This window comes from Hypanus sabinus, chromosome 9 (assembly GCF_030144855.1).
Source record: "Hypanus sabinus isolate sHypSab1 chromosome 9, sHypSab1.hap1, whole genome shotgun sequence".
Taxonomy (NCBI): domain Eukaryota; kingdom Metazoa; phylum Chordata; class Chondrichthyes; order Myliobatiformes; family Dasyatidae; genus Hypanus; species Hypanus sabinus.
The window spans coordinates 133,590,157-133,613,729 of record NC_082714.1 but is presented as its reverse complement, the minus strand read 5'-3'; the positions used below and the strand labels follow the sequence as shown (position 1 = coordinate 133,613,729).

At 42.9% G+C, this 23,573-nt stretch overlaps 1 protein-coding gene across 6 annotated transcripts in view; it reads right to left on the bottom strand.

Moving 5' to 3' along the window:
• The window catches only part of LOC132399821 (zinc finger protein 512B-like), a 145,983-nt gene that overhangs the window by 118,734 nt on the left and 3,676 nt on the right, over positions 1-23,573 (bottom strand). For 4 of the 6 annotated variants that reach the window (XM_059980615.1, XM_059980616.1, XM_059980614.1 and 1 more), the window contains exon 2: positions 19,148-19,270. The exons of the other annotated variants lie outside the window; for them this stretch is intronic. In XM_059980615.1, the coding sequence (XP_059836598.1) occupies positions 19,148-19,268 (121 nt within the window). In that variant the 5' untranslated portion in view covers positions 19,269-19,270. The remainder of the gene's footprint in view (positions 1-19,147; positions 19,271-23,573) is intronic. 6 annotated transcript variants of the gene reach the window in all.

Below are 23,573 nucleotides of genomic sequence, written 5' to 3'. Positions count from 1 at the left end.
CTTCTACAGATGTACTACGGAGAGCATTCTGACAGGCTGCATCGCTGTCTGGTGGGGGGGTGGGGGGGGGGGGGTACTGCACAGGGCTGAAGTAAGCTGCAGCGAGCTGTAAAATTAGTTAGCTCCATCATGGGTACTAGCCCCTTTAATATCCAAGGCATCTGGTGCCTCAGAAAGGTGGTATCCATTACTAAGGACCCCCACCACCCAGAACATGCCCTCTTCCCATTGTTACTGTCAGGAGAGAGGTACAGAAACCTGAAGGCACTTAATGACTTAACGATTCAGGAACAGCTTCTTTCCCTCTCCAATACAATTCCTAAGTGGACATTGAACTCATGAACATTACCTCACTACTTTTTATAAATTTCTGTTTTTACTCTATTTATTTTAATTCAGCTATTTAATGTATAGTCAGCTGGTGGTGTAGTGGCATCAGCACAGGAGCTTGAGGCAAATGGCTCTGAGTTTGAATCTGGCCGGCCCTCGCTGGCTTTTCATCCATGCTGGGTTGAGCATCAAGTTAGCAACTCGGCCTCATAAAAAAAATGGCAGTTGCCACAAAAGTGCTGTCTGATGTGCCACAAGGTGTGAAAAGGAACAACAAAAATTTAATTTATACTCAGTTGCGTAAAATATATTCATCATGTATTACATTATACTGCTGCTGCAAATCATACAACATATGCTCGTGATATTAAACCTGATTCTGATTGTAATATATGTCCTTGATGGCTGATTGGTTGGTGCTAGTGATGTATTGGGCAGTTTCAATTACCCATTATCAAGCCTTGCTGTCTGCCGCAGTGCAGTTTCCATACCAAGCACTGATGCAGCTTCTCAAGATGCAACAGTGCATCTACAGAATAATGTGAGTATGGATGTGCGAAGTCCAGCTCACTTCAGCCTCCTCAGAACAGAGGCATTGGTGAGATCTCTTGACTGTGTAGGTGCATTCTGGGACCACATCCCAGACAATAGTGATATTTTAAAAAGTAAGTCAATACTATTGAAAGCAAGGCTGGAAAATTAATAAAAGGAAATAATGAAATGGCAGAAGATTAGATATTATTTCATTAGCCTCTGCAAAGCATAAAAGTTACATCCCGGAAATAGGTGTAGATCAGGAACTTGAAGGATGGAAGTAACTCAGGAAAATTACAATCACAAGGGAAGTGGTAATGAGCAGACAGTTGGAAAAGTGATTGACAAGAGGAGCTTAGGAGAGATGATGGCACCTTATGGCGATTCCTTTGCTTGCATCTTCGGAAACAGCTCTATTTCCATCTTTAATATCTCTTGTTTTCCTTTTCGGGGTTCTTTTGAAGACCCTGACCTGGACTTACAGGCAGGCTTTGGTTCTTCGTGGGAATGGGACCCATTCTCGGGGTTCCACGATTGGCCGCTATTTGACATGCCAAGGGTTTGGCCTGTGAATCTTGATCGTATTTGGAAGCCTAAGATCTCGGGGCTCTGGAGACTGGCGGATCAAGGGTCAGTGTCACGGTCGGAGACTTGTGTGTCGTTGGGGAGGCTGGAAAAGCTTTTGCTGTGGGCCCGAAGACCAGAGGTCTTTGCAATCTTCTGCCACAGAGCTCAAAAAGAGCAAAGAAATGGATTTTTAAGATCGTAAACCAGTAGGTTGTTGTTATGTCTGCCTCTTGCTGTGAAAATGGGGGACTGATGCACCATCAATAACTCTCGGAGACGGGAGGCGAACAATAGGCTTTTATTAGCTGCAAGAGACCACGATTAGTAGCAAAAGACCACCACACAACATCCTGGAGACTGAGGGGGGAGCAGTGCCTCCAACTGCCTTTATACAGGGGTCTGTGGGAGGAGCCACAGGAGCAGTCAGCAGGGGGCGTGTGCAGACAGGTATACATAGTTCAGCACATTCACCCCCCCCCCCCCCCCCCCCTTGTTTTAAAAGAGAGTCCCCACGGGGCGAAGTTTCTTACAAGTATGTTTACAGGTTAAGTCTATCAGGTGGTCGAATCTGTCGCTGCGATCTACATAGCACCGGTGGTGATTGCACCAGTGACAGTGGTTGTGCTGGCTCCGGCCTGACTTGAGGTGTCAGCCCATTAGGTGTCAGTAATCCCTCATGTATGTGCGAGGCACCCGGTATGGGAGTGTCGTGAGGAGACTGTGTAGGGCTTGGTGTGCGCGGTGTCTCGTGGGTATATACATCAGTGGGTACGGGGTTCATAGTCACCGTGGAGTGTTCAGGGTAGGGGTCTGGTGCTCCTGCGGGCGCCAGGTCGCAGACGGAGACCATGTCCTCCCGCCCATCAGGTAAGACCACATAGGCATACTGGGGGTTCGCATGAAGTAGGTGAACCCTCTCGACCATCGGGGAGTATTTATTGCTCCTCTCATGTTTCCGGAGCAGCACTGGCCCTGGGGATGTCAGCCAAGCCAGTATGGTGGTCCCAGTGGCAGACTTCCTGGGAAAAGAAAAGAGTTGCTCATGGGGGGTGGCATTGGTGGACATGCATAACAGGGAGCGGATGGAGTGGAGCATCTCAGGGAGGACCTCCTGCTAGCGAGAGACTGGCAATCCCTTTGACTTAAGGGCTAAGAGTGTGGCCTTCCACACTGTGGCATTCTCCCTCTCCACCTGTCCATTCCCCCGGGGATTATAGTTTGTGGTCCTACTAGTAGCAATGTCCCTAGCTAGCAGGTACCGGCGCAGCTCGTCACTCATAAAGGAGGACCCTCTATCACTGTGGATATTGCAGGGATATCCGAACAGAGTGAAGAGCTGGCACAGGGCTTTTATGACGGACGTGGCAGTGGTATCCGGGCAGGCGATGGCAAAGGGGAACTGTGAGTACTCGTCGATTATGTTGAGAAAGTAGACATTGCGGTCGGTGGAGGGAAGGGGGCCCTTAAAGTCAACACTCAGTCGCTCAAAGGGGCAGGTGGCCTTGATAATTTGTGCCTTTTCAAGACGGTAGAAGTGCAGTTTGCGCTCAGCGCAGACTTGGCAGTCCCTGGTCATCGTCCTGATGTCCTCAAGGGACTAAGGCAGGTTCCGGGCTTTCACGAAATGGTAAAATCGGGTGACCCCCCAGGTGGCAAAGATCTGCATGGAGGGCATATAGCTGGTCAAGCTGTGCGCTGGCACATGCTTCCCGGGATAGGGCATCAGGGGGCTCATTGAGCCTTCCAGGCCGGTACAGGATGTCATAGTTGTAGGTGGAGAGTTCCATTCTCCACCACAAAATTTTATCATTTTTTATTTTGCCCCGCTGCTGGTTGCTAAACATGAACGCAACTGAGTGCTGGTCGGTCAGCAAGGTGAACCTTTTGCCGGTGAGATAGTGCCTCCAGTGCCTAATAGCTTCCACTATGGCCTGGGCTTCTTTCTCCACCACGGAGTGCCGTATTTCAGGGCCTTGAAGGGTACGAGAGAAGAATGCTACTGGCCTTCCTGCCTGATTGAGGGTAGCAGCTAGCGCAAATTTGGAGGCGGCACTCTCTACTTGGAAGGGAATGGTCTCATCCACCGCATGCATCGTTGCTTTGGCAATGTCCCCTTTAATGCGGCTGAAGGCCGCACGGGCCTCGGCTGAGAGGGGAAATGCGGTGGACTTGACCGGGGATGGGCCTTGTCTGCGTAGTGAGGGACCCATTGGGCGTAATAGAAAAAGAAGCCCAGGCACCTTTTGAGGGCTCTGAGGGTGGTGGGAAGAGGGAGTTCCAACAGGAGGCGCATACGGTTGGGGGTCAGGGCCAATGACCCCATTCTCCACGACATACCCAAGGATAGCGAGTCGGGTGGTTCCAAACACACATTTGTCCCTGTTATAAGAAAGGTTCAGAGCTTTGGCTGCTTGGAAAAATCGTTGGAGGTTGGTGTCATGATCCTGCCAGTCGTGACTGCAGATTGTGATGTTATCCAGATATGGGAACGTGGCCTTCAGTTGGCACTGATCCACCATCCAGTCCATTTCCCTCTGGAAGACAGAGACACAATTTGTGACACGGAAGGGGACGCGCAGGAAGTGATAGAGCCTGCCGCCCACCTCGAAGGCGGTGTAGGGGCAGTCCTCCGGGCGGATGGGGAGCTGATGGTAAGTGGATTTCAGGTCTATGGTCGAGTACACCTTGTACTGAGCTATCTGATTGACCACATCCGCGATGCGGGGTAGGGGGTACGTGTCAAGCTGTGTGAACCCATTGATGGTCTGGCTATAGTCCACGACCATCCTATTTTTCTGCCCTGTCCAAACAATGACCACCTGGGCCCTCCAAGGACTTGTGCTTGGCTCAATGATCCCCTCCCTGAGCAGCCACTGCACCTCTGATTGAATGAAGGCCCTGTCCCCCGCGCTGTACCTCCTGCTTTTAGTTGCCACAGGTTTACAGTCGGGGGTCAGGTTGTCGAACAGCGGTGGGGGGAGGGATCTTGAGGGTGGAGAGGCTGCGTGGTGTCAGTAGCGCGGCTGTTGGCATGGTGTTGGGTGGGATGTGCAGTCGGTGTGTGCGTGTGTGGTCAGTAGAGGGGCATATGATGAAACCCCACAAAATTGAGGATTTCTGACAGTGATTGGTGGGAGGGGCCCGTCATACTCCATTGTCACACTTTTCAGGTGGCTCTGGAAGTCGAGCCCCAATAGCACAGGGGCACACAGTTGAGGCATGACCAGTAACGCAAAGTCCCGATATTCTGTGCCCTGCACCACCAATGTCGCTACACAACCCCCCCCCTCCCCCCCGGATGACTGTGGAATGCGATCCAGAAGCCATGGTGACCCTCTGGCTTACCGGCTGTGTCACAAGTCCGCAGCGTTGCACCATGTCCGGGTGAATAAAACTCTCAGTGCTGCCCGTGTCAAACAGGCAGCTAGTCCTGTGCCCCTCCACCAGGATGTCCATCATTGATCTTGCAAGCTGGTGTGGAGCGCTTTGGTCGAGGGTTACGGAGGCCAAAGTTGAACCGCTATCTTGGTGTCCGGTAAGCACCCATGGGTCGGAGGCGGGGAGAGGTGGTGCCGACAAAGATGGCCGCCCCCATGCCTCGCACGAAGCCGGCAGGCAAGATGGGGGCGACCAAGATGGCGACTCCCATGCCTCGCACGCGGCACTGCTCGACCCCGCTCGTGGTTTAGACTTACAGGCCTTGGCGAAGTGGCCCTTCTTTCCGCAGCTGGAGCAGGTCGCTTCTTGGGCCGGACAGCGTTTTCAGGGTGCATTTCGAGCCCACAGAAGTAACACTGCATGGACTTGCAACTGGCAGCAGCCGTGGTCGATTGCGGGGAGGGTTGCGGGGAGTTCACGGACTCACAAGTGGCAGCAGCTGTGGTCGATTCGCTGGAGGGTGGCGGGGTCTGCGGCGTCCACTGGGCCAGCGGGAGATCGCACGGCTGGACAGCGTTAGCGTTGCGCAGAGCAGACTCCAGCGTGTCGGCCAGCTCAATCGTCGACTGTAAGGTAAGATCGGCGTTTTCCAGCAGCCGCTGGCGCACGTACGCTGACCTGATCCCCGTAAAGAAGGCGTCTCGTACCAGGAGCTCTGCATGCGGTTCCTTCGTCAGTCCCCTGCAGTCGCAGGCCCGCACGAGTGTCTGTAGGGCCCGGACAAACTCGGCACTCGACTCTCCGGCCCGCTGCCGCCGTGTCGCTAAGCGATGTCTTGCGTAGACGGTGTTCACCGGCCGCAGGTACTGTCTTTTGAGGGCATCCAGTGCCCCTTGGTAGGTTGGCTGGTCTCTGATAAGGGAGTACACCCGCGAATTGACCCTGGAGAGGAGAACTCAGTCACGGGAATCTCTTCCAGGTACGACTGGAAGCATGCAAGCCAGAGTTCAAAGGCAATAGCTGCTTCAGGAGCTTGAGGATCAATGTCCAATTTATCTGGTCATAAAATGCTCTCCATATTTTAAAATTGCAGCTAATAAAATTGATGCACCATCAATAACTCTCAGAGACGGGAGGCGAACGATAGGCTTTTATTATCTGCAAGAGACCATGATTAGCAGCAAGAGACCACCACACAACATCCTGGAGACTGAGGGGGGAGCAGTGCCTCCAATCGCCTTTATACAGGGGACTGTGGGAGGAGCCACAGGAGCAGTCAGCAGAGGGGCGTGTCCAGACAATTGTATGTAGTTCACCACAGGGACACCTCTCTCTCCCTTGCCAAGGAGAGAGAGAACCTGTGGTTTGTCAAATTTTGGATGAAATGCAAAGCTTTTGGGTTAACTTTGGTCTGTGTCTTTGCTATTGCTTGGCAGACGCTTGTGCTCGGTGATGGTACCGATACTTGCTTTTTTTTTGCTGGTGGGGGAATTGTTGCTTGCTGCCACTTATGGCAGGAGGGGGTTGCTGGGGGGGGGGGGGGAGACTTTGAGGTTCTCACTTTTAACTGTCGTTCATTCTTTGGGAGACTTTTCTGTTTTCGTGGGTGTTTGGGAAGAAAAAATATTTCAACATCTATACTGTATACATTTCTCTGACATTAAATTTGACCTTTGAAGTCTTCCATGGACTTTATCCTAGGGCATTGACAGAAGTGGTTAGTGAAATAGTTGATGCATTGATTTCAATTTTCCATAGATTGGAAAATAATGAATGTAACTGCTTTATTCAAAAAGGGAGGAGACAGAATGCTGGAACTTCAAAGTTATTAGCTTAATATCTCCAATGGGGAAAATAATAGATATTAGTAAAAGTATTATAGAGGGGCATTAAAATTTTCAAGATAATCTGACAAGGTAATGATTTTATAAAAGGAAAATTGTATTTTATCAAATTATTGAAGTTCTTTGGAACAGTTAACATGCGCTATGAATAAAGTGGAAGAGAATACAAAACAGTTTGATTTTCAGAAAACATTTGATATGTTGTCATGTTATAAGTTATTGGTGGAGACAAAAGATTATGGTATCAGAGTTATACAAATGTTGATGAAGGATTAGTTGGTTAACATCAAAAAAAAGAGAGCATAAACAGGTCTATTTCTGATTGGCAGTATATAATGAGTAATGTGCCATGGGATAGGCACTGAGGCCTCAATTTTTTTAAATTTATGTAAACTACTTGGATATAAAAGCACTGAAAGCACAAGTTCACAGATGACAGTAAGATAGATAGGAAAATAAAGAGCTGCAAATGGGAAAATGATAGATTAATTGCTTTGGAGTATTGTCTCACACAAAAGAAGTATAATGTGCGGAAATATGAAATTGGCCATTTTGACAGGAGAAATAAATAAATGCTGAAGGTCTAAATGGTGAGAGATTACAAACAGCTCTGGGAGTCTTGAAACCTGATTTACAAAAGGTTGATTTGCAGATGCAGCAAATAATTAGGAAAAGAAACAGAAAATTACGACTTATTTCAAGGGGGGACTAAATGCAGCGCATAGGAACCCACTTAACAGGCTCCGTGTCGACAACCATCCACTCACTCTCCCGCCAATGTGAGTGTAGTTGTGACAGCAGTTGGTCCTGTCCACAGGCTGCTTTGTGCTAATACTCCTTAAATGACACCTTCTAAACCACGACATCTACCAGCTACAAGGATAAGGATAGCAAAAGATTGGGGACTTTATGACTTTGAAATATATCACTGTTCATTTACTATCAATAGTCAAAGTCCTGGAAGTCTCTAACAGCATTGTTGGGATACACACAACTCAATGATCGCAGTGTTTCAAGGAAGCTCACCGCCACCTTCTCAAAGGACAGCTAGGGATGGGCAATTAAATGCTGCCTCAGCCTGCGAAGCCCACATCACTTAGATGAATATATCATAGAAAATTAAGGAGATCATGCTTCAGTTTAATAAGACATTGATGAAGCCTGACCTGGAGCACTATGGACAGTATTTGTCTCCTTATTTAAGAAAATATGTTAATACATTGGAAGATTTATTAGACTAATGCACCAGAAGGTGTGCAATTTCATTAAGAAATGTTGGACAGGTTACGTTTCTATTTCCTGGAGCTTAGAACAGCAAGAAGAGACCTGGTTGAAATATATCAGATTCTGAAGTGACAATGTGAATTTAGAGAATTCATTTCCTTTGGTGGGAGATTGTCGAATTAGGATTCACAGTTAAAGACTAAAGGTCTTGCCCATTAAGATAGAGAGGAGACAAAATGTTCTCTGTCTAGTGTTTATGAGTCATCACTCATAATCTTATTAAACGGCAGAGTAAACTCAAGGGGCCATGGAGCCTGTTTCAACTCCTAATTCACTTTTTTCATTACCTTGCCTCTCCTCATCTCTGTAGTCTTATCGAGTCCTCAACTTCTGGGAGCCTGTTACTCCTCATTATTCCCAAGTTTAAAAATAATACCATTATTTGCAGCTGTAGCATCTCTCCTTCTCATTTAAAAGTTCCTTAAATCCTATCTTTTTTAAAAAAAATAAGCATTTGGTCATATGTCCTAATATCTCATTATGTAAATTGATTTCAAATTTCATTTGATAAAATTCTCATGAAATTCATAGCACTTCTAAGTTCAAAGCTTAAAGTAAATTTGTTATACAAAATAGAATAAAAACCATAATAAAATCAATGAAAGGCCACACCAACTTTGGCATTCAGCTAGTGTGCAAAGACAAAACCTGTGTAAATACAAAAAGAAAAAAACAATTAATAAATAAATAGATAGATAGATAGATAAATAAATAAAGCGATAGATATTGAGTTAACAAATAATGAGAAGAACCACATTTCATGTTGGATTTAACACTTTTTATGCTGGTTAGAGTGCCAAAGCTATTCTTGTGGTTACGTACCTGGTGAATATCTCTAACTTATGCACAACAAAAAATATTCTTGAAAATGATAATGCCAGTGCAGACTATAATTTGATTTACAAAGTGCTCTTTCACTTTTGAATTAACTGTATGCAGATCCATGGGTATTCATTAAGGTCCTCAAAGTTTTAAATACGAAGATTGCTATGTAGCTTGCATGGTGAATAATATTTAGAGAACATTAACTTATTAAATGTATCATTAACTACTAAACAAGTTAGTTAACATTATGGACACTGTAGATTATGACTTAGATGAACTGTCATTTGTGATTTCTAAAAGCAAATAGCCACACATTATTCACAATACTGCATTCCTACAACCTTATTTGAAGACTATCAAGCTAACTGATTTTAATTCATTGAATGAGCTGCGAACAATTATCTTCACAAGGGGAATTCATGATAATCTAAAGCAAAATATCACCACCGGGAAAGTGGGCCCCAATTTTAAATAGTGGAGGTATCAAAGGTTTAACAGCCCATACTGATTTGTTGAAAAAGTACTTGCATTTCATGAAGCCAAATTAGTAAACCTGAATTAGAGTAAGACAACTTTTCTGAAAACCCTGGTGGAATGGAAACAGCGACAGCAATGGCAGGAACACGGCAATGAGTTTTCCTGCACCTTTAAAGGATACCAATCCATTTGTGCTAAGCTGGAAGTTTAAAATCTTGAATGACTACACAGCTTTACCTATCAGGAATCATTATTTAGAAGGAAGGAGGAGATGAGTTATACAGCTCTCGTTACACGCACATACAGTTCAACTCTTTAAGTGATTATGCAGAAAGTTTCAAGTTAATAACTCATCTCCTTCAACCTTAGGCCACGAACTTAACAACCATCCCTGCTTTGGACACTTTCTGGAGGTCCAAGATCCATATGCTCCATGACCGCTGGACTAAATGTGTAAATGTAGGAGGGGACTATGTTGAAAAATAAAAGTGATAGGTTTTCTAAAATTGACTCCTTCTACCTTAGGCCATAAACTTATCAATCACCCCTCGTATATTCTGAAAGAATTGGCAGCCAGATATGTTCATCTTCACTAATTTGCTTCTTTCTAAATTCAACGAAGAAACTTGGGCTAAGTACAACTGGTAGCTGATAAATGCAACACCTGGAAAAAAGATTTTCAAATACAAGAAAAATCAAATACGATCAAAAAAGCTACAAAACTTGAGCAGATTAGATAGCATCGGTGGAAAGAGGAACAGTTGATACTTCTGTTTGAAGACTCTTCATCAGAACATTTTAGGGGCACAGGTTGTTAGGGCAGTAAAAAACCCCAAGTGACTTGCTTGTCTTTATTAGTTGAGGTAGTAAATTTGATAGTCAGGATGTTGCAGTTAGATAGAACACCTGTTAGACCATATCTGGAGTGCTGCATTCAGTTCTGATTGCTCCATTATAGAAAGGGCATGGAGACTTTGGAGAAGGTTACCAAGATGCTACCAGAATTAGAAAATCATGATTGGTCAGAATTGATCTTTTTTTTTCCTGGAGCAGTGGAGGTTGAGGGGAGACCCAAGAGAAGTTCATAAAATTATGAGAGGCCTAGACAGATGGTATCTTTTTCCCTGGTTCGAAATGTATACTGTCAGTCTGCATTTAGTGTGAGGAGAAAATTCAAAGGAGATTACGGGGCAAGTTTTGTTTTTACACAGAGAGTGCTGTGTGCCAGGAGTCAGAGTGGAGGCAAAGATGATAAAGGTGTTTAAAACGCTCTCAGATAAGCACCATGATGGTGAAGAAAATGGAGGGATATGGACTTTGTATTGGTAGAAAAGATTAGTTAAGCATTTAATTACTAGTTCAAATAATTTGGCACAATGCTGTGGGCAAAGATCTTGTCTTTGTGGTACAGTATTCTATGTTCTATGTTAAATGAGTTACTTTACATAGCAGAGATGTCGGGGAGGCCAATGGGTTGAACAGAGAGACTGTCTGTAATAGTATGAGATGATATTGCTGTTACATTTATGGAGAACCAAGTTGATTTCTCTGTGTAAAATCTCACTATTGTGGAGTCTGTATGGCATTGTACAGCCTGCCTACTGGGACTTTCCCAGCAGGCTAGAATATAAAGAATAAAAAAGGGAGGAATGGCAGACTCAAGAGATCAATTTTGATGTAAGCAAAAATAAAGAACAAGTTATCTGAAGTTGGAGAATGAGAAATGAGATGTTGTTCCATGAAATTATTATTGCCAACTTTAACCAGGCCTGTTTGAAGAAAACCCTGCCTATTTACGAGCATGTAACCTGCTGGAGAGGTCCCAACATGCCAGACCACTGCTACACCACGATAAAGAATGACCATCATTCCTTCGTGAGACCACATTTTGGCAAGTCGGATCATTTGGCTACCTGCATACAGACATGTTGCGGGAGGCTGAGGAATTGTCTTGCATCAGTGAACTGGGCCTTGTACGTGAATTCATCTGAGGACCTGAATGACCACAACAAGGTCATTACAAACTTTATTAAAACAGCTTTGGATGAATGTGTCCCCACAAAATCATTCAGGGTTTTCCCCAGTCAGAAGCCCTGGATGAACAATGAAATCCAGAACCTGCTGAGAGCCAGATCAGAGGCATTCAAATCTGGAGATCAATAATGCCTCAAGAGATGCAGGTATGATTTCAGAAAGTCATCTCTTAGGCAAGGTGGAGATTCTAGCCCAGGCTTGAATCAACAAGAGATGCTCAGCAGCTGTGTCAGATTTTGAATGCCATAACCTCCTACAAAGTTAAAGTTTGTGACATAGGAGACAGCAGAGCTTTGCTTCCAGATGAGCTCAATGCATTCTACACTTGCTTTGACCACCAGAACAGGGAGGAACCATCAAGCACCCCCACATCTCCCAATGATTCTTTGGTCTCAGTACCTGAAGATGACATGCGGACTGCCTTCAAGAGAGTGAATCTGAGTAAAGCATCTATTCCAGACGGAGTACCTGGCTGAGTGCTGAAGACCAGTGCCGACCAACTGACTGGTGTATTCACGGATATCTTCAACCTCTCACTCCAGTAGTGTGTGGTACCGAACTGTTTCAAGCGGGCTTCAATCATACCAGTGCCCAAGAAGAGTGTGGTAACCTGTCTAAATGATTATTGCCCTGTGGCACTTACTTCCACAATGATTAAGTATTTTGAGAAGCCAGTGTTGAAGCATATCAGCTCCTCCCTGAATGGTAATGTGGATCCGCTCCAATTCACCTACCAAAGCATCAGGTCCACAGCAGATGTGATCCTGTTGTCTCTTCACACAACACTGGAACATCTGGACAGAAAAGATGCATACATCATGATGCTCCTTATCAATTACAGCTCAGCATTTAACACTATAATCCCCTCAAAACTAACCAGCAAATTCCAAGACCTGGGCCTCAATACCCCCTTGTAAAATGGATCATGGATTTCCTCACTTTAGTCAGCAGTCAGTTCAGATTGGCAAAAACATCTCCACCACAATCTCCATCAGCTTAGAACCACTGCAGGAAAGTGTACTTGGATCCCCGCTCTACTCGCTTTACACCTATGATTGCATGGCTAAGTACAGCTCCAACACGAGACACAAGTTTGCTGACGACACCACTGTTGTGAGCTGTATCACAGGGGGTGATGAATCAGCATACAGGAGGGAGATTGAAAACTTGGCTGAGTGGTTTAATAACAATAACCTCTTACTCCATGTCAATAGGTGATAGTAGGCTTCAGGAAAAGAAAACCAGAGGTGCATGAGCCAGTAATCATCGGAGGATCAGAGGTGGAAAGAATTTGTAACTTTAAATTTCTGGATGTCACTATCTCAGAGGACCTGTCCTAGACCCATCATATAAGCATTATTGCGATAAAAGCATGACAACGCCTCTACTTCCTCAGGAATTTCCCGAGGTTTGGAATGTCACAAAAACTTCAGCAAACCTCTATAGATGTGTAGTGGAAAGTGCGCTGACTGGCTGCATTACAGCTGGTCTGGGAACACCAATGCCTTTGAGCGGAACATGCTACAAAAAGTAGTGGATTCAGCCCAGTACATCCCAGGCAAAACTTTCCCAACCATTGAGAACATCTACACAAGACGTCACCATAGAAAAGTAGCATCCATTATCAAAGATCCTCACCGCCCACGCCATGCTCTTTTCTCGCTACTGCCATCAGGTAGAAGGTACAAGTGCCTCAGGACTGACACCACCAGATTCAAGAACAGTTACTATCCCTCAACCACCAGATTCTTGAATAAAAGGGGATAGCTATGCTCATTTAAGGACTTTTGTTATACTGTTATATTATTTATCGCTATTTATTTATATCTGCTTTGCATAGTTTGTTTACTGTTAACAATTCCTGATGTTTGCAGTTTACAGTTTCTGTTCTATAGATTTGCTAAGTATGCCTGCAGAAAAAGAATCTCAGGGTTGTATGTGGTGACATGTATGTACTCTGATAATGAATTTTACTTTGAACTTTGAGCTTACATTGGCCCTTATTGTAACAGTGTAGGAAGTCACAGAGAGAGGTCAGAGTGCAAGTGAGATAGTGAATTACAAAGGCAGGCAACCAGCAGCTCAGAGACACTCCTTCGGACAGGTGAACACAGCTGTTCCACAAATTGATCACTGAATATGCAGTTGGGTTCTCCAATGCAGAGGAAGACATTGTGAAAACCAAATGCAGTATATCGGACTGGAAAAATTGCCATTTTTCCTGGAAAGACTGTTTGGATCCCTGATCAATGGGAAGGGAAAAGGTGAAGGACAACCACTGCAACTCCTGTGATTGCAAAAAGTGAAAAATAGTGAGTGGGGATAGAAGAGCAGTCCAGAGAGTCATAAAGGGTATAATCCCTTTGAATGGGGAGGGAATTATGTGTTTAATGGGGAATCTTGTTGGAGTTGGTGGAAACTGCAGAAGATGATCCACTGAATGTGGAGGCTGGTGGTGTGCAAAGTAAGGAGCAGAGGAAACACGAGTGAATCTGCAGATGCTGGAAATAAATAAAAACACAAAATGCTGGCAGAACTCAGCAGGCCAGACAGCATCTATGGGAGGAGGTAGTGTCGAAATGGTCCTCTTAGCACCTAAAAAATCATTCATCATCTCTTGCCCCTTCTGTTTCTACAAAGGTTTCTTTTTGGATTCCTAACCTCTTCCTAAACACTTAAATCAAGGCGAATGTAGTTGTAATGTTCATTGTGAGCATCTCTTATTTCAATTTCCTCTCCTTCTCACGGCCTTGATGACTTTATATTGTTCAAAACTAGCATGGAATCCCAGAAGGGCCTGTTACCAAGCTGGATTTTTAAATAAAATAAGAAATAAGTAAGAAGATTCATGAACTACTATCAACCTTCTGGTGAAAGTAAACCCGCAGAGTTATTGGTTCATTGTCTCAGCATTTATGCCCAGTGAAAGTGAAGAAATAGCAATATATTTTCAAGTACGGTTGGTGTGTGGCTTGGTGGGAAGCAGGCAGATGATACCTGCTGCCCTTGTCTTGTTGCTGACAAAGGTCACAATCTTGGATGGTTTCTATTGCAGTCACCAAGCTAAGTACTGTTAGCACATATTCTGATTGGTACATACTACAGTCATAGTAAGCGGAAGAAGAGGGAGAATGTAATCTGGTAGGTTAAATCAAGATTGCCAATCAGTTGACTGGCTTATTCTTCCAACACCTTTTGCCCAAAGACCAATCTCTGATAATGAGGTCTATCAATTCAAATTAACCAGTATATGTAACCTGAAGACCCTCTTGCACCAAACCTGTTTTCATTTCATCATGAAGTCACATCAATTTCTATATTTCTACTAATATAGCAAAGTACCCTAGCGAATTTCTACCAACGTACCTTGGACAGCATTCTGACTGGTTGCACTAGTGCCTGGTTTGAAGGCTCTAAGAAAATAAATGGTTGCAAGGGGCTGTAAACTCAGCCAGCTCCATCATGGGCACAAGTCTCTCCACCTTTGAAGACATCTTCAAAAGCTGGTGCCTCAAGAAGGCAGCATATATCATTAAGACACCCCCCACCATCCAGGACATGCCATCTTCTCACTACTACCACCAAGAAAGAGGTACAGGAGCCTGAAGGTGCACACTCAACATTTTTGGAACAGCTTCTTACCCTCCATCATCAGATTTCTGAATGCTCCATGAACCCATGAACACTAACTTACTATTTTGTTTTTCAACCACTTATTTATTTTACTTTTTATTGTAACTTACAGCAATATATTTAATGTCTTGCACTGTACCACTGCCACAAGTCAACAAATCTCACATTAGTCAGTGATAATAAACTTGATTCTGGTTCATTAAATTCAGCCGTTACCCCTCAACTGTGCATTCCTCCTCTCTCCAGTCAGTCAGGGCAGAGCCTTCAGTCCCAATCCAGACTCACTTTTACCTCCCAATTTTGAATAATTTCTAAATTTTCTGTCAACCATTGGCCATTTCCATTTCTTACCCTTACTTTTACTACCTTTACTAGCCAATAATATAAAGCAGGATACCAAAAGTTTTTTCAATTAAATTAAGAAAAAATGGGAGGTGAGAGCTCATTTTGGATGACCGAAAAATGATGCTGGCGAGGTAGTAAGGGGGCAGAAAGATGGCAGATGAACTTCTAAGTGCTTTGCGGTCTTCACTGACGGAGGCACCAGCAGTGTGCCAGACGTCTGTGTCAGGGAGCAGGAGTGAGTGCCATTGCTATTATAAAGGAAAACGTGCTAGGCAAACTCTAAGTTCTTAAGAAGGATAAGTCACCTGGACCAGATGGACTACATCCCAGAGTCCTGAGAATGATTGCTGGAGAGATATCCAATGCATTGGTCATGATCTTTCAACAATCACTTGATTCTGACATGGTCCTGGAGGACTGGAAGACTGCAAATGTCATTCCACTCTTTAAGAAAGGAGGAAGGTAAAAGAAAGGAAATTACAAGCCAGTTAGCTTAACCTCAGTGGTTGGGGAAGTGTTGGAATCTATTATTAAAGATGAGGTTTCGGGGTACCTGGAGATTAATGATGAAATAAGTCAAAGACAGCATGGTTTCCATAGAAGCAAATCTTGCCTGACAAATCTGTTAGGAGGTCTTCAAGGAAGTAACAAGCAGGGTGGACAAAGGAGAGGCAGTGGATGTCCTTTATTTGGATTTTCAGAAGGCATTTGATAAGGCGCCATACATGAGGTTGCTTAACAGGATAAAAACTTATAGAATTACAAGAAAGATACCAGCATGGATAGCAGAATGGCTGACAGGCAGAAGGCAGTGATTGGAATAAAAGGGGCCTTTTCAGGTTGGCTGCCAGTGACTAGTGATGTTCCTCGGGGATCAGTATCAGTATTGGGACCGCTACTTTTCACATTGTTTGCCAATGATTTAGATAATGGAACTGATGGGTTTGTGGCAAAGTTTGCAGATGATACGAAGATAGGTGAAGAAGTAGGTAGTGGTGAGGAAGCAATGTGATTGCCACAGGACTTAGACAAACTGGAAGAATGCGCAAAAAAGTGGCAGAAGGAATACAGTGTTGGGAAATGTAGGGTAGTGCATTTTGGTGAAAGGAATAATAGTGCGGACTATTATCTAAATGGGGAAAGCTTCAAACATCAGAGGTGCAGAGGGACTTAGGAGCCCTCGTGCAAGACCCCCAGAAGGTTAATTTGCAGATTGAGTCTGCGGTAAAGAATGCAAATGCAATGTTGCCATTTATTTCAAGAGGAATAGAATATAAAAGGAGATAATGCTGAGCCTTTACAAGACAATAGATAAGCTGCATTTGGAGTATTGTCAACAGTTTTGGGCCCCATATCTCAGAAAGGATGTGTTGTCATTGGAGAGAGGTCAGAGGACATTCATAAGGATGATTCCAGGAATTAAGGGTTTAACGTATGAGGAGCATTTGGCAGCTTTAGGCCTGTACTCACTAGAATTTAGAAGAATGCAGGGGGGATCTCACTGAAACCTACTGAATGTTGAAAGGACGAGACAGGGTGGATATGGAGAGGATGCTTCCTTTGGTGGGCATACTCAGAACTAGAGGACACAGCCTCAAAATTGAGGGGTGACATTTTAGAACAGAGGTAAAGAAGAACTTTTTTAGCCAGAGGATAGTGAATCTGTGAATGCTCTGCCACAGGCTGTGGTGGAGTCCAAGACCGTGGGTACATTTAAGGCAGACGCTGATAAATTTCCTGATTGGTCAGTGAACCAAAGGATATGGTGAGAAGGCAGGTGTATAGGGTTGAGTGGTATCTGGGATCAGCATGATGGAATGGTGGAGCAGACCTGATGGGCTGAATGGCCTATTTCAGCTCCTTCTATTATGGTCTTATATTATTTTCTGTGACTGACCTTAGAAAATATATAGTGTTGTGCTACTTCAATTTTGAATTGTGCATTAAAACCATTTGGCACCATTTATTTTATGACATTTTATGATTTTAACAGAAAGCCTTTTCAAAATTGCTCTTGTGCTCACAAAGATGAGGAACATTAGTGCTTAGATACAGAAATCATTCAATGTTAGATATCCAGAACGAGCATTATGTGATCTCAGGTCAAGTTTAGCATGGTTAGATGCAGAGATGAGTTCCTTTATACTGGGCTCACTGTGCACTACAGCCTCAACTTAATGCTAATGTCTTTAATGCACTAGTGGGACATTTTCCACAAAAGTCATTTTCACGACCAAAGGAAGACTGCTTGATAGCACCAAATTATTAACAATTTTGTGCCAGGCTGAGATATTGATGATTATAATGTAAATCAGACATTTTGCAGTGGGAGGTCCTCACAAAAGACATGTTGGCCCACTCATGCTGCATGCTTAATGTGTTGTTCCAAATACTGTGGAATTTTGGAGACTATATAAATACTTTAACACTTGCTTGTTAATAGAAAGACAGCATCAAATCTTGCTGCAACTGCTGTAACGCACTGGAATCAAGAACAGTGTATGTCAAGGACATAAAGACACAAACATTTAAGAATTACTTGATTGTTTTGCAGATTACAAAATTATCCACAACAGCATTTGGCAGAATAGTTCTTCTTTTGCCAGTTCCAATATGATGGGTTGAATGGCCTCCCTCTGTGCCCTAAATCTATACTAAAAAAAATTATTTTTTATTTATAAACACTACTCACAACAGTTTACGGTGAAGTATTCATTGCACTCCTAAAAGTAGTTAATTGTTCTACTTGTAGTACAGAGATGAAACACAGTGCTAAGCATCCCTTCTTTCAGAAATTAATATATTCTCACTTCCTTTTGTTTCTTGAAATCTAGAGACTTTACCTGCAATACACAATCTGACAGTGAATAACAAAAGAGAGGGGATTTTTTTTCTCCTAAGTTTAAACATTCTATAGCCACAAGTGAGTATCAGATTGTTTTCCATTTTATGACTGCAAATATATGGAACTGACCTCCATAAAAAGAAGTTAGTATGCTCAAATGAGGAGTTGCATAATTATTTTGTAAAGAATAATGGCAGGAAAAACATGGATAAGTATGATTTGGAGATAGGCAAGAAGGAAATATTGGAGAAAGGTTTAAAAGAGTGAAAAAATGAACAATTTTGGATCCATATTCAGATGTACATTGGACCAAACCCCCGATTTTATAGAGAATCCCGGAAATGAAACCTTTTATAAATAATTTCAAGCAAAATATGCAGTCAAACATAAAAATTCAAGTCACAGATTTTAAATAAATCTATTGGTATTTTAAATAAAATGACCAATATTGATGTTGTTTGGGAGCAACCTGAACAGGAACAAAGCTGTTAATGAACAGGTTTAGAAATATCAGAACCTGGCTGTAAGTAGTTACAATAAGATCTTTCACAATTATTGTCAGGAATGATTCACACATTTAATATGGCCTAACAGTCCCAAAAATGTACAGTACTTCAGTACTAGCACTAAAATACACTTCATTCACTCTTTTTTTTCTACATAGCATGTTTTGGAGAGCCAAATAACATAGTACAGTCACAAAATGCTGTTACATTGCCAGCGACCCGGGTTCAATTCTGCCACTGTCTATATGTTCACACAGTGACCACACATGATTCCTCTGGATACTCTGGTTTCCCCCTATATTTCAAAGACGTACAGATTAGTAGATTAATTGGTCACATTGGTGTATTTGGGCAATGTAGGTCCATTGGGCTGGAAAGGCCTGTTATAATGCTATATCTCTAAATTAAATAGTAAAAACTATTGGACTGGGTAGAAGGGGTGTGGCACTCTAAGAAGGGTTACAATTGGAGATCCAGGAAATGACTATGGAAAGGAAAAATTAGATATTGTAAAAATGATTTTTAAAATGAGATATTTTTCATACCATATGTAACAGTGTGAGATGTTTTAATTCTGGTTGCCGTTGCTTTACTATGGTCAGCAAGTCCTCTCTCATTGCGTCCTTTAGATCCAAAAACTTTTCCCACAATACTGGAGTCTGCCATTTCTGCAAGATGACAACAATCTCTCAGATTTTGTCACTCATGAATTTACATAACAGCTCTGGTATCATTAATACAAACACTAAAACATAACATTTCATGTTCATCTTGTACACAGGAACAAGAAATCTATCTTGATCGATCTAGGAAATTCATATTCTATTATATCTTCTATGACACCTTTCTGCTTTATCATCAAGTGTTATTTCAGCTTTTCTATTTCCTCTTGCTTCCAATAAATATGTCAGATTGGCTCTATTGATAGCACATTTGTCAAAGTCATAGAGTAACACAGCATGGAAAAAAGCCCTTCAGCTCACCTAGTCCATGCACACCACAGCATCTTCCCTGCTAGTCCCAGTTGCCTGTGTTTGGCTCATAAACATCCAAGCCCTTCCCTGCCATGTACCCAGAGGGAAAGGGCTTAGAGGACTTTGGTCAAAAGCCTCTTACACACCTCAACCACTTGCTCTGGCAGCTCATTCCAAGTACCCATTAGTCTCTGTGTAAAAAAGTTACTTTTCAAATTACCTCTTTTTAAAATTATCTCTCGCTTAAATCTCTCCCCTCTTATCTTGTTTCCGTGCCCTCTAGTTTTAGACTCCTCAACCCGAGAGAAAAGACCTTGATTTAAGTTGTTGCAAGTTTAAAAAACAGTAGAATATGCAATCCAGGGAACATTTCAATCCAACAAGACGAACTGCTGCAATTTTGAAGCTACAATCTCATGAATTAGACATTAAATTCCTTGTTACAGACTTTATGGGGAACATTAGAAATCTCACGGCTATAACTGAAAAACAGTGCTTATACAGAGTTTATTCAACATATTAAATGCCCCCGTGGCATTCTGTAGGTTTGCCTTATAGAAGGGGTAAGAGTGAGAAGATTGAATGGAATTCTAGACCTCAGGGCTTTTATAGTCAAAGGTAAGACACTAGTTGTGCAGCAATAAAAAGAGAAATTGCTTCAGAGATTAAATTGAAGGAATACGTATTTCACGGCAGGCTGAAGCTTCAATAGCAGGAAGAAAATAAATGGATTTGGAGGATGAAGATTTTAGAAACAAAACATGGCTAAAGCAGGAGCAAATATAAGACAGTGAATGCAAGAAAGCAGAGTTTTGGATAAGACCATAAGGCATAGGGGCAGAGTTAGGCCAGTTGGCTCATCGAGTCTGCTCCACCATTCCATCATAGCTGATTCATTATCTCTCTCAATCCCATTTTCTGCCATCTCCCTGTAAATATTGATGCCCTGACTAATCAAGAAACTATCAATATCCACTTTAATTATCCTCAATGACTTGGCCTCCGCAGCTGTATGTATCAATGAATTCCACAGATTCACTACCTCCTGGCTAAAGAGATTCCTCCTTATCTGTAATCGAAATGGACATCCCTCGATAGGAGACATTTTTCCTACATCCACTACATCCTGATCTTTCAATATTTGATGGGTTTCAATGCAATCCTCCCTCATTCATCTGAACTCTAGTGAGTATAGGCCCAGAGCAATCAAGCATGACTCATATGTTATCCCTTTCATTCTCACGAACCTCTTCTGGACCTTCTTCTATACCAGCACATCTTTTCTTGGACAGCGGGCCCAAAAACGCCCACAATACTCCAAGTGTGGTCTGACCAATACTTTATAAAGCTTCAGCATTACATCCCTGCGGATATACTCTAGCCCTGTCAAAAAGAACGCTACATTGCACTTGCCTTCCTTACCACCAACTCAACTTGCAAGTTAAGGTTAGGGAATCCCACACAAGGACTCGTGAGTCCCTTTGCACCTCTGATTTTGAACTTTCTCCCTGTTTCAAAAATAAAAGTTGGAATGATAAGGTTTAATATATAGATAAGTAATCATAAGTCCTAACTGACATTATTTCCTCATCTAATACTAACAAAAATTTTCAAGGATTCTATCCAATCCACTTCAAGACCATAAGACATAGGATGAGAATTAGGCTATTCAGCCAATCAAATCTGCTCTGCCCCTTGATCATGGTTGCATTATTATTCCCTCTCAACCTAATCCTCCTGCCTTCTCTCTCTAACCTTTGACACCCTTACTAAATAAGAAATTATTGATCTCCACTTTAAATATAGCCAATGTTTTGATCTCCACAAAATCACATGCTGCAGTACTGTTCTTAGGCACATAATTATGGCTAGGGGACCTAAAACTTTTGCACAGTACTGCATTTGACAACATGGAGCAGAAAACAAGTTTGTAAATCTGGCATGAACAAAGGATGTTGGGAAAGGCAAGGGTGGAGTGCTGCAAAAGGGGTTTGGGACAGATGGCAGAGGCCTGGATGGGTGGGGGGGGGGGGGGGGGTTGGTGCCGGTGTAGACACACCCAGGCCTGAGACACCAGGTAAGGTCATTTGATTCCAAACAATTGGTTTATTGATCATTACATCATGTCTCTCTGGCACTTCCCACTCTCTCCCCTCTCCCTTCCCCTTTCCTCAAGCATGATTCCCCTCTCCCTGCTGCCTCCCTACTCTTAGTCCACAATAGAAACCCATTTCAGAATCAGATTTATCACCACTCATACATGTCATGAATTTTTTTTTGTACAGTGCAAAACATTAAAATTACTTCTGTGCAGAAGTCTTAAGCACCCCGGCTATATGTATGCCTACACTGATGCACAGTAGTTAAAAAATTCCTTCTCATAACTGGTCTAGGTCTAAAGTGATGTCCTTTTATTCTGAGTCTGTGTCCAAGACTCTCACACTATTAGAAACATTCTCTACACATCCACTCTATCCAGCACTTTCAAAACTTGGTAGGTTTTAATAAGGTCTTCCATTATACTTGTAAGCACCAGCAAGTACATCCCTAGGGCCATCAAACACTACTTATATATTAACCCTTTCATCCTTGAGATCAATCTCATAAACCTCCTCTGGAGCTTCTCCAATACCAGCACATCCTTCCTTAGGTATGGGGTGCAAAACTGCTCACAATAATCCAAACATGGCCTCACCAAAGCTTTTTGCCTCAGTATTACATGCTTGCCTTTAGATTCTAGTCCTCTCCAAATGAATGGTAACATTGGACTTGCCTTCCTTACTATGAACTCAACCTGCATGTCAATCTTTATTCCTGATCTAGGACTATCAATATCCTTTTGCACCTTCATCTTCTAAACCCTCTTGCCACTGAGACAATAATCTAGGCCTTTGGTTCTTTGACTGAAATGCATGACCATACATTTCCCTCCATGGTACACCATCTGCTACTGCTTCATGCATTCCCTCAACCTATCTAAGTCATTCTGCAAATTCTCTGCTTCCTGAACACTACCAGCTCCTCCATCAATTTTTGCATCATCTGCAAACATCTACAAAGCCATCATATCTGCTGTCCAGATCAACAGATAACGTGAAAAGTAATGGCTTCAACACTGCCACCAGCAGAACATTACTAAAGCTTATCTTTAGCAATTAGCTTTATTTGTCACATGTGCTTTGAAACATACAGTTAAATGTGTCAAATCAAATCAGCCAGGGTTGTGCTGGGCGTTTTCTAAATGACAAATGTCACCACACTTCCAGCACCAACATAGTACGGCAAATCTCTATCCTTCACTGCACGTCTTTGGAATGTGGGAGGAAACCAAAGCACCAAGAGGAAACCCACAAGGAGAACTTACAAACTCCCCACAAGCAGTGGCAGGAATTGAACCCATATGGTGATTGCTGGTGCTGTATTAGTATTACACTAACCACTATGCTACTATATTGTCCTAATCAATGGCAGTCAACCATAAAAGACTCCTTTTATTCCCACTCTTTGCATTCTGCCAGTCAGCCAATTTTCTATCCATGCTAGTACCTTTCCTGTAATACCTTGGGCTCCTATCTTGTTTAGCAAACTCATGGGAGGCAGCTTGTCAAGGTTCTTCTGAAAATCCAAGTAAACAACATCCACTGACTCCTCTCTGTCTATCCTACCTGTGACTTCCTCAAAGAATTCCAACAGATTTGTCAGGCAAGATCTCCTCGAAAGGAAACCTACTTTATCATGCGCTTCTAAGTACTTGGAAAACTCATCCTTAATAATGTATTCTAAAATCTGACCAACCACCAACCAGCCGGTAATTCCCTTAATTTTCCCCTCTCTCCCTTCTTAAAGAGTGGAGTGATATTTCTAACTTTCCAGTCCTCCAGAACCACTACTAACCTGAGTGATTCTACTGCCTTCACAATCTTTTCAGCTACCTCTTTCAGAACCCTAGCTCTCAAAAGAGGACTTCTCTTTGAAAACACAAGCCCAGTTCCTTGAA